At 39.6% G+C, this 12,572-nt stretch overlaps 1 protein-coding gene across 3 annotated transcripts in view; it reads right to left on the bottom strand.

Annotated features, from left to right (window-relative positions):
- ARB2A (ARB2 cotranscriptional regulator A) overlaps nucleotides 1-12,572 on the bottom strand; it is a 258,858-nt gene that overhangs the window by 130,703 nt on the left and 115,583 nt on the right. For all 3 annotated transcript variants that reach the window (XM_082075416.1, XM_082075417.1, XM_082075418.1), the window contains exon 7: nucleotides 5,287-5,505. In XM_082075416.1, the coding sequence (XP_081931542.1) occupies nucleotides 5,287-5,505 (219 nt within the window). The remainder of the gene's footprint in view (nucleotides 1-5,286; nucleotides 5,506-12,572) is intronic.

The raw sequence follows: 12,572 nt of genomic DNA, 5'->3' as shown, positions 1-12,572 counted from the left end.
ATTCCTCCATGTCACTGTTCCCTCCGCTACTTCTAAGCCCCCTTGGCAGCCGTCGCTGCTGCTGGTGGCCATGCAGACCACAGAGGAACTACCAGATTTATCTTCACCCTAAAAGCTAGATTTTTTTTTTTTTGTATTTTTTCCTGAATTTTCACTTTGTTTTCCGTAGCAGATGAAGTGAAAACAACATCCTTGAATGTGCATCCTGCGCCCTGGTTCCCCATCTGCTGACATTAATCTCCTAGGACTCCACAAATGCTGTTTTATTGACCTCTGTGCAGCGCGGTACAGAGATCATATCCCCTAACCAAACCCCACAAATATTTCTAGGAGTGGGGTGGGGAATTGGGTCCACATAGAAAAGGTTTATTTTGAAACAGCACCATTCACCTTAAGATGACTGTAAGTATTTATGTCAGAAATGAACTTTCATTATCTCTCAATTTTCGTAATCTCTCAATTTTCATCATATCTCAGTTTTCCCCATATCTCACTGTATGTTTTATGGGTTTTTCTTAATGGTTGGACTCGGTGACCCTGAGGGTCTATTCCAACCGCAACGATTCTATGATTCTATACCAAGACTCTTATGGCCCATTGGTCCCCAAGTGAAAATCACATAAAGAACCTTCAATTTTTGCAAAAAGGCGCATGTTGCCACTTCAGCCCCTGCCAAATTTTTTCCCAAACGCACTGAAATCTCGCACCAAAACGTGCAACTGCGTGCAGTAAGTTAGAGGATATTATCCCTGTTTTAGATATCAGCTGAAAGGATGTTATCCCATGTTTCTGTAAGATAAATGGTAAAGGACACTTGCAGAGAGCAATCTGTGTTGGCAGGAGGATGGACCAGATGACCTGTCTGAAAGATGCCAAAGCTAGATGGCCCCAATTTAGTCTTTTTCTTTGATTAAACCATGCTTGTGAAAGGCAGAACAAGTTGAGAGTATGGCAGAACCAAGAGCTGGTGGCGCTCTTGAAGAGATGCAAAATCTTCCCTCGGTGGTTGCATCTCTCATTTCTCACTTGCTCAAGGAAAAGAAGACAAATATAACTTTCCTGGACTAGCAGACACAAAACATACCAGAAGAAGTTTCACAATCTCAGGATCTTAAAAAATACCCAATTTAACCACACAAGCTAAGCAGCCTACCCATAAATTGAATACTACTATAATTTAAACTCTACATACTTTAGCTATTTCATGTAAGATGTTTGTTCATTGTGGTATCTACAGAACAAAATATGACATATACATATTTTGCTTTTGTGCATATATAGGAACGTAAAACCTATCTGACCCCTGTCACAGTGATTCAAAGACCTATCTTTAGGAGCTCTGTCCCCTTTTAGATGCTTTAAAGTCCTCAGCTTGGCTTCTAGTTGCTGGGCCAGGATCCTACAGGACATCACCCAGGTCTCTCCAGAACACCCCAAATGTCATTACACGTTCATCACTGTTAGGAAATAGACTTTTAGGCTTTACCTAACATGTCCTGTTTAGCTCTGAACGACCAGTGGTACGAGGGGAGAGAACAACAAAGCCACGGTAGCTTCTAATCACGTCTCATTTTCCATTGCCTGCACGATTTTGCTGTTGCTTAAAATTTCAAGAGCTTTCGCAGGAACAGAAGGAAGTAGTGGGCTTTGAGAGGTAAACACAGACACGATGAAGCCGTGTGTTATTTCAGATGCATAGGTAAAGTAACTGTGGAAGTTGTAAGAGGGTAAAAAAAAATATCCAAAAAAAAGCTATCGCAATATAAATGTTTGGCTGAAACTGTGGAGATTTGGGTCCTGATGCCCAGGTCTGTCAGGATGTTCTCTGCATCCCTCACCTCCGTTTCCGTGTTCTATAGTAAAAATATTTGCGGTAAAAATTATCAAAGAAACTAAACTCACTGGAAAAGGAAGCAAAAAAATTCCTCACAAACAGGCCTAGGAAAAGATTATCCCTTTTGCTCAGAAAGAGTAACCCCATCACTTGGCCTGACAAAGGTACTACTTCTTCCTACCTTTCCCTTCATTGCTTCTTTGCCATCCTTTGACTCTTGCGCCAACATTATTGCAATTTACTACTGTTATAAAATTAAGTGGCTCATCATCTTTTCTTTAATAACATTTCAGAATCCATTCAGTATCCTTAAGTGGCGAATGCTGATTTACAAAATACTGATGTACATTTCTAAGTGTTTTCAACATAGAGAAGACGCGTGTGAAAATCTGTAGGGAGTGGGAGATGATAGCTTGGAGGACGTAGGGAATAATCACGTCACATTTAAGCCTGTATGATCTGTTTCCATAGAAAAAGGTTAGCGATTAACAAATTCTTGGTTTAGTTCAGTAATAAATGAAGTTTGGCTGGGTATTAAGTTTCTGGGGGGAAGCATTAGCCAGTATGTACAGCAGCAGCCTCTGGTGGTCTAAGAAAAAATGGTAGTATCTGTAAGTAAGGACAGAAATATGTTTTTTAAAAGGATGTATGTACATATTTAGCTATTTGACTCAATCTTCCATTCAACACATTAAAAAACAGATGCTTTTAAAATGATCTGCTGGCAACATGCTTGTTAAAATCTGAACAGTAAGAGTATTAAAATTCATATGCATTCATTAGCATGTTATATAAAAGTAAAATGCTTTTGTCTAATCATTCCTTAAAGTATTATAGTCAATGCTGATTATCAAGAAGTTTTTTCCTTGGTTCGCATCGCCAAAAAAGAAACCAAATTTATAAGATTGTTACTGAATTGATGACATTTTCTGTCTTCACTCATGAATTCAGTTGGCAGATGTTTTCAAGAACAAAAAATTCTGTCTTATTACAAAACATATTAACCAGGTTTTTCTGCCATAATGTTTGACATGATGTTTATTGCCCAGACCAAATCAGTATCTCTAACAAGCTATAATGTATGACAGAAAGTACATTATTTCATAGTTAAGGAAACTTCCAGCATGAAACAATAAGTACTTTGATCTTTCAAGCACTACGCTTAATGCACTACATGCTCCCATAGTCGTTTTTATTTATGCTCATTTGGTATAAAACTACAGTGCAATTTGAGATTTTGTGTTTTAAGACTCTGCTTTTATATATTTTTGCATATCCCAGATATTTCCTTTTTTTTTTTTTTTTTTTCCCCCCTTATGAAAATACAGAAAATATTTAAATAAATTTACTATGGAAGAGTTCCATTTTTCCAGTTCTTGGAAAATCTAACTGCACAAGTGGAAGCATCACCTGGAAAGCTTTAATTCGTTTAAATGGCATTTTTTTATCAGATCGCAACAGATCTCAATGACCCTTAAGAGAACAAGTCAATGCCTTGTTGTGAGGATATATTTCATTTAGTCTTTCTGTACCCATTTCTCCCGCTTGGAAAAGATGATGTGAGGTTTACTCAGGTTTTTCAAAACCCTTTGATGAGATAATTACGAAGCATAGACCACCCTTAAATATTTCTGTGGAGCGAACACATGTTTTATTTCAAGAGCCCAGAAACGAAGGGCTATTCCTATAACACATGTAAACCTATGGATCCAAGAGGCGAGAAATACATCGCAAATAGGGCACTGTGGCCATTTGTCCTGCTACACGCTGAAAAAGGGACGTTTTTCAAAAAATTCTCCGTACTAGAGCCTATTAAAGGAAAAACTCCAGAGGATTCTTTCAGAATAAAACCCCAACAGAAAACATTATTTTAGTTAATTCACCACCACCCACACTTTCACTAAAACTTATGCTACTTCATTCCTTGGTCTGAAGAGACTGAAATGAAGCAAATGTCGGCAGTCACGTTGAGGCATGGAGATGGAGTCACGCATTTTGTATTTCGGGGGTCAAACCTCCTGAAGCCAAATTTCACGCCTCATCAAGCAAAAGAGCCATGAGAAGGTGGAACTGCTAAAAAGGTATCAAAAAATAGGTTCATTCCCACCAAGGTGACACTGGACCAGCGTGCTGACTAAATATATAGTGACATTGTCCACCGGTTTCTGATGGACCTCAAGACAAAACTGGCTGCTCCTCTTAAGAAGCAGGATTTGAGTGGTGGAATCTTCCATAAAAAGCATCAGATAGAAAAAACAGTGGCCTGTGGTGACTATCTGAATATGTGTAAATGTCCTTTTGTTTCCCGTCATCAGTAGTGAGATGTTTCTCAAGAGACACAGTAATATTAGTGATAGTCTTGCGTCCAGGTTACAAACCTTTTAAACCAGCCAGCACAGCTGTTACTTCTCCTACAAGCGCTGCTACTCTAAACCACAATTAACAGGAAGATATTAAAATGTAAGATTATTTCAACTTATCTTTTGCTGGGTTTTCCTGTTTTCACCAGAAAGGCACATATATTTTTACTGTTTTAACTACACCGCGGTGCTTCTGACATGTTTTACCGTCGAATGGAAATGCTAACTTTCATAATAAAGGTTTTGAAAATCACGTGACTCAGTCTTGAATGTATAATGCATAGTATGTATATGAAGCAGAATGTGTCAAAGTGCAAATAATATTGTTTGTGCCCCCTGCAGAATCTGAAATCCTCGGGTAGCGCTGTTGTAACGATCCCATGCTGGTAGCATTACAAAGTGCAAAGGTTCACTGAGTAAGAAAAGAGCAAGGGACGGAGTTTCCTTATTACCCCATTCTCGAACTATTCTAGCTTAAATATTTATTAAGATATTAATAACTCTCCTCCTTTATCTGCCTTCAGAAGTTCAGCTGAAACACAATGGATGGCTGCTCACATGAAAACAACGCATTATAAGGTAAATCTGCTACCGCACGAGATGAAAACAGGTATTTTCCACAATACATTATTAATTCAGCAGGTAATATGTTAAAAAATATCAGCCTGTAACTACTGTCTTCCCAGTATAAGACAATACAACACAATGCATGCATGACCTGTGAAGCCAATACATCGCTTAAGCTGCTCTAGAAAGTGTTTCTTATGTGCACCTCTGTTTATAGAATTATTTTTACAAAGTCTTCTTAAATCATTCTCTTTCTTGATAGCACCAGTGAGTTCCTCTGGGGTTTATTTGATGTTCCCCTTTGAAATTAGAAAGGAATGTTTTGTAACTCTACCAAAACTTCACATTCAGTAAGTGACAAAAATATCAATAAAGAGCCAGGAACTCCTTATGAACTCTTGAATGCCATCTTGGTAATATGTTTCTCTTTTAAAAAGTGCACTGTTTATTAAATAATAGGGGCAGTAAACTCGTCTATAAATCATTAAAGAAGGGAGGAAAAAAAAAACACAAAAAGAAACTTACTCTAATATACATCTGCGTAGTTTCTTTTTCTTTTTGTGGATTTCGGTACTTTTCGTAGAAGTCACGTCGCTTCTTTGTTTCCTTCTGGATTTTATCTTTTCTTTCCCTCTTTTCCGCAGGTTCATCTGAGCTATCAGAAGACGGCTGTACTTGGGCTTTTGTCTTCTCCACTTCAATATAGTTCTCATTGGGATTCAGTACTATTACTCCATAGCCTTCCTGTTTTAGAAGAGACAGACGAAAATATGAAAAAGGACATTCAATGCCTGAAAATGCTTTGCATGTGCTTTAATGCTCTTAAAAACTTTTATATTTATTTCAGTAACTTTGCACAACGTAATTTATAGAAGGGTATTTTTAAGAATATTCTGTTTGTTTCACTTCTGTCATTAAAAGGATATTGATGTGCGAGTATGTGTTTGTGTGTGCACTTATGCTCATACACATCCCTCAGCAGCAGAAAAGTTTCCTGTTTCACCTTTAAAATAATTTAATATGTTGTTTTATTCATAAGCACTTTATACGACTTTTTCAGAAAAGAGTATGAGAACTAAAAGCAAAATATTATTTTAAGAACTCTACATAATGATGAATAAAATGCTTTATACCCAGCCAATAAAAAAACTTTAAAATAAAAAGGATGGAGGGATTTCATATATGTGTATATATATATATATAAAAGAAAGCATGTGAAAATTATTCCCTGCTGTTTAAAACAGTAAAACCTTTTGTCTGGCTGACAACAAGCACACCATGCAAAAGCCAACAGCGGCAGTAACAATGAATCAATACCCAAACCGATTCAGGGGTATTGCTCACAAGTCGACTCATTTACCGTGGGGATGACTTTCAAGCGCATCTTTAAATCTGCCCTAAAACTTCACTGGCACCGTGTCCAGCTTTCAACAAACCCGGAGAAAATTCGTGACCCGCGGGATGCTTTTGAACATACCAGCTGCACTTTTGTGCCACGGAAAATGCGCCGGTTGAAATATACATTAATTTATGAATGACAAACAAATCCTGAATAAATCACCCAATCATTTTATTATGATTTTTTAAATGATGGCAAATCACACAAGGATTGTAATATTAGCGGAAGATATAATCGCCATCGCAGGGAGGAAAGAGAAGCACGTGCGCTTCACAGATGAGTCCTTAAAGTCACCGTGGGTTCCCAGTCAAAACCAAGCTGTCCTTTAAAAGTAAATTCTAACAAAGACTTACTTTTTGGAAACGTCTATATTAATTATCTAGCTGAACAGCTTTATTGCAGCTTTTCACTCGGTGCTTCATTTTGCACTTGGGCTACCACGAGGATCAAAGAGGTCCCCATACCTAGGCCGGCCTGAGCAAACCAAGCCCAGGCCAACAAAAGATACTTTATTTGGGCTCGCTTTATTCTAATCTGTTAGAGCCATTCACAAACCTTGTAGCGCATTGTGGCCACTGTCAGGTAGACAGATTGTCACTCGGTGATTTTCTACAGTTGGACACACTCGACTAGTTATCAAAATCGCATCTGAAGGGAGTTCCTACCCCTCGTCCTTGTGCCCTTCTCAAAACGCTTGCCGTGGCTTCTCCTCCCACCGAAAAGAACCAAGTTAAAGGGCACGGTTGCACTCTGCTAAACAGGGTGAAACAGAGGCATTCAGGACGCTGCCTCTGGCGTGAGGGACGTAGTCAAAAAAAAGGTCACCGTAGGCCAAAGAGAAAATTGGCTCCTCGCTCGACGCGGCGCCGGCAGCGAGCGGCCTCCTGTCACATCCCTGCCGGCCGGCGAATGAGATGGGGTAAACACCAACAAACGGGCAAATAAATGCGTAAAGAGCAGAGGAAAATGAAAAATTAAGAGGATGATGAGTTTTAAATTGGAAGATATATTTTAAATTTTTTTTTTAAATCAGAAGATAAGTATTAAAATCCACCCACGCCACGGCTGGGCACGTTAACATGCAGCACTGTGCTATTAACACGTGAAAACTTCCGACTTGGAACATTAAAAGCCCCAAATCCGCCGCAGGGGAGAGTAACACGCACGGACATCACTAAATTACATGTCTCGGGGTGACTTCTGAGCTCACTGGGACCACGTTTTTGTGGCATTTTGTTGTTTTTTGGGGCTCTCCGTGCTGTTTTCTCTTCTCGTTCTGAGCAGAGCCGTTCTGTGCATCGATTCCTTTTGCTTTCTATACAAGGCCAAATGCAAAATTCATGCGTTTATTACAGGTCTACGAGTGCTACAGTGATTTTGAAACTCTGTGTCCACTTCAGGCTGACCACAAAACAGACACATAAATCATCAAAGAAGCAGAATTTGTCTAAGTTATTGATTATGTAACTGAAAATTACATGACTCATTTGTCCAATTTTATGAGGACACAATGTCAATTTTTCACATAGACATCAACAGATGAAATATGATTCCATTTTTAAATTCACTATTTCATAAATCAATTAAAGGATTTTTATCAATTATATTTTAGGCAGCGTAACACGTGTCCCTTTAGACTTCAAAAAAAATTTCTCCCAGATAGCAGGCCGTTCCTATCAGTACAATTAAAATAATTAAGTAATAACTGATATGGGTTTTCCCATAATTGAGAAAAGAAAGTTCTTACAAATCATACAGCTTTCTCTTGGGAAAGTAATCTCTTTTCAGATTGTTTTGCTTACACGATGTAGTGTATTCCCCTTCCCTTGTACTTCTGCATCCTGAACTGCGAGAGGTAAACAAGGGCACCAGCAAGAAGATTTGATGGTAACACGTATAAACCAACTCAAAAACCTAAAACGACTGGTAAAATTGTACCCAATTACAACTTCTCTCATTTAGCCTTAGCCCAAGTGTTCGCTAATGAAAATTAATACCCAGCTGTAAATAACATCTATGTAAAATACGCAACTTTTAGGTTCAATTTGTTTTTAAAAACCTGTATTTCACATGGGCACAGCTGCACTATTAAACTTTAGTGCAATCAGAAAATTAAATAAAAGGTGGAGCACCTCACTGACACAGAGGGGTTGAGCAGAGTCAATGCAAAACTGAGTGCATAAAACCACTAATATCTAAAAACCAGGCTTTTAGCAAACTTCAAAAACAGGCAAGATACATAGTCTTTGGCATGACTGCTTAGCAAAGACAAAATCACACATTTATTAGACACTATATTTTAAAATGAAAGTCATATTCAGAAGTATATACCTCACGATATTAAAAATCTCAGTATTGGCTACCATGAGGTTATAGCACTATTAAAACATAGTGGTTTGTGACGGAAATGGCATCGTCCAGGGGAGTTTTCAAAGCCACCACCAGTAAAACATTAAGAGTGTTGCCAACGCACGTAATAGTGAAGTTTTTTTTCACGTGAAAAAGCCAAACTTTGGTGCACCCCCCTCCGCCAGCCTCCAGCTGACTGAAGAAGCCCATCCCCGTGTTCTGAGAATACAGATGTTGCACAGCAGCCAAGGTCTGCCCGCATCCCCCGTTAGCGCGTCTGCGATGAGACGCAATAATCAGGGCAGACACTGATAAATACGAGTTCCAGCCTCTAATCTGCTAGTTCAGTGGATACGATTATAGTCTCTCTCTCAGACTAAAACACCCAATTAGCGGCTATTTCCCCAAATTTCAACGCTGCAAGGTAAGTAAAGTGTAACCTATAGAAAGTATCCTCCAGGTAACTACTGGAGGCTGTGTGCAAAGTCCACTTTCAGGTGCATAAATACAAACAGAATTAACACTTATGACTGAGCCAGCACATGACGGCAAAAGGAAAAGCAGGCTGACAAAGTCAAGTGTTGGAAAGAATCACGAATCTTGGTTACAATACCTTTACTACAAAGCCAGAACAATGCAGAAGGGCTTTTTTCCACGGCCAGAAATGGAGCGGTACTTTCTGCCTCTTACTGGAAGTTGAAGCGAGATGTTCGAAACGGAAGGAACATCAATATTATTGCCTCTGACAGCAAGAGTAAGGCTAAAAAACAAAAGGAACCCCAAAGTATTTGAGGTAAAATCCAAATCTTTTGAAACCTCTTCTTCCTGGCCACATGAATAACGAGCTGAAAGCATTCAGCTCTGCATATTAATCCACCAAGATGGGGCACCATATGTGACCAGAGAGGTCAGGGCTGGAGAGGAATCTTTTGACCTGTGTAACTATCTTTTAGGACCACGAGTCTGAAAGAGATCACTTTCCTAAGCTTTATCAACCTGGATTTTCAAGTTCAGGCTTCTATTTAGATAGTTGGCAACAAGACTGGAGTTAATTCCCGGGTAGGGGGGGAAAAGCGACTGAAAAGTGCTCAGCTCTGCCCGTGGTGACAGCGGACACAGCGATGTCCGTTTGCCTTTCTGAAAGACGCGTCTTCTGTCCACATCCCATCTTTTCCACGGGGAGGGCGCGTCTGTGTCACCGTTGCGACACCGTAGGTGCAACGGTGGGATGAGGTCATGACAACCCATCAGAAGTCACTAGCGAAGCGTTAAAGTAAACGTAGCTGCTGGAGATGCCGCTCAGCTTGAAAAATGCCCCCTCCATTATTTGAGCAATTTTCTCAAGACGTGACCTGAGACTGAAACGCCTGAAAACTCACTTGACTCCGCTTTCTGTTTCCACCCCGTGCACATTTTTTGGCAACCGCACCCCTGCTAATACTTTGCGATATTTCCATCCCGGTTACACCTCGGGTCCCTGAATTCCAGCGCTGTGTCCAAGTGTGTAAAAATGCCGTGTTGCTGCCAAACACACATTGTCCCACCAAGTTCCCGACTTAAAATAGCTCATCAAGTTAGGCAGGAAAAGAAAACATGCCACAAAAAGTTTTTAGAGGACCACCTGTTGTCTATTATTTTTACATAGCACTTACTCATAAATCATAACACAGGGTAATTAATCAAGCTGTCAAAGAGAAGGTCAGAGGTTATGTGGGGGAGTCAGAAGGTCATGCATGGGCTGATAGAGGTCAGGGTCACACCGCATTCCTCATTATCAAGTTGGGATGAGAGACGGCCCAAGCAAACAAAAGTGAAAGCAGATGGAGAAGTGAGTGGATAAAAAAAAAGAAGACGAAAATTTCACAAACAAAAAAGAAAAGTGAAAGAAGAATGTCAGTTGCCTTCAAACGGGGAGGAGAATAGGGCAGAAATACATTGAGATGTTCTCAAAAGGTCTCACACAATACAAAGAAACTACAGTTTGATTATTTAAATACACTTAATATAACTTTCCGTCCGATCTTTTTGCAAATATTTACCGGCGCTGCACGACGGGTACGGTAGTTTTGGTTCCATTTAGCATCTGAAGTCAATACTTTCAAGGTGAATTAGACAAAAGGAACCTATTACTGTGATGAATGCTGATGGATATATAAAATTGCTTCTAAATGCTGTTTATATTTTATTATGTTTTATTCCTGTTTGTGGCTACAACCAATAGCTGTTCAATAAAAAAATTTTTAACCTGTTTGAGCGATGCATTAAGAACTATACTTTCATATAGACAAATCCTCAAAAACACAAAGCATCATAAAAGTCCCTCTGGATGACACAACAGTTATAAAATATTCTATCATTACACTGACCTGAATTAGATGCAGAATACTGTGCAAAATTAGCTGTCACCCTTTCCTCAAAATCTTTGTTAATCTCATTTTGAATGTTTGCAGCTTTATCAACACATGCATCAATGTCAGCTCCTTGGTTACTGAACCGCTGTACTTGGAAGAAGATATAATTAAAATGTTTTGGCACAGAAAAGGTGAAATTGTATCTTCCCCTGTTCCCTGAGGAGTCTGTAAAACATGTAGGATATATTGACAAACACACACCCTTGTCTAGAGCCCTGACATCCCAGGTCATCCAACTGCTATTTATTTCAAAACATTCACTTTACACTTACCCGAACTGTCACCTGCTGTGTTACTAACTTTTAATGGATATTAGAGCTATAAAAACAATAAACTCTTCATTTCCTTTCTGTTACTGCCTTTTAATTCCTCGCTGCATTTGGTCCGTATCTATTTGCGTGCACAACTGTATCCATCTTATTTCACCACATACAGTGTCTTTGTGCTGGAAAGTACAAAATATGCCGTTAGTATGTTTTACTTTGCTATTTGTTAATTTGATGCTAGCGCAGCTACACTAAACAAATCAATGTTCAAGGCTAAAAAAATAACCAGAGCAGATAATCTGTTACCACATTTTGAGTTTACTGCTGAAAAGTTTTGAAGCGAATTCATGTTTTACATCTATCTATAATTAGCAACCCAAATATGTCTATGTGTAAGATCTGCAATCCTGTTTTATGATGTTTGTTCCCAAGGCCAAAACTGAATAAACACGTCCGTGAATTGCAGCGATTTCGCTCCCTTGGTTATGTGCTGTGCTCTTGGTAGGGATTTTTCACCAGGATTTTCAGCAGAACGTTATTTCTCGCAGCAAGCGAAATATAAGAAACCGAACCATAGCGTTAACTTAATTCTGCCAATAAACAGAAGAGAACTGGGTTCGTGTTCAAACGCCGCTGCAGATGTTGTTCGATAAACCTCAGCCCCATCGCCTCCCCCTGATGTGAATCCAGAGGAATCACTGGGGGCTGAATGGAAGCGAATCCACCCCACATGGGGTGAATAATCCACCCCAGACGGGGTGAATAATCCACCCGTAATCGCCCAGGCTGCGATAACAGGTTCTGCTCTTCTTCACTAACAGCACGCAGCTTTGGAGTCCATGAACCCATGAAGGAACGAACCCAACAGTTGACACCTTCTAGTGACACCTTACAGAACCCCTCCTGTCTTCTGAAAGCTTTTCCCCCCTCTCTCCTGAAACCGTTTTACTATATTTTCTGACAAAAATCTCAGAGGCTTCAGCAGGGTGCACCACCTCAAACAAGAACCCCATGCGCATTCCGCTTCTTCATCAAGATTCTAACTAAAAGGTTACTTGGATTGATGTAGAACTTAACTTTTTGAAAGCTGTGCACCAGAAACAACATCAAATCAAATGGTCTTCGTAAAACCCACACAAGTAATTATTTGTTTTAATTTAGCGGCAGGGAAACCAAGCAGAGCAGCAGTTACCCTCTCAAAGTTATGCTCAAACAAGGTGCGGAGCCGAGGCTGCGCTGCAGAATTGTTTTAGAGTTTCCATGGTATTTCTGAGCATCCCATTAGCTGACAGTGCAAGTTCTCAACTGCAAATTCACTTTCCAGTCCGCTTTGCCTCTTCCCCGAGAACATCGCAGTATGTCTTAATTATTCTCATTCATACTTCG

Source organism: Streptopelia decaocto (genome assembly GCF_964273445.1).
Source record: "Streptopelia decaocto genome assembly, chromosome: Z".
Lineage (NCBI taxonomy): Eukaryota > Metazoa > Chordata > Aves > Columbiformes > Columbidae > Streptopelia > Streptopelia decaocto.
The sequence above is the reverse complement of the archived record's forward strand: the minus strand, read 5'-3'. Positions and strand labels throughout refer to the sequence as shown.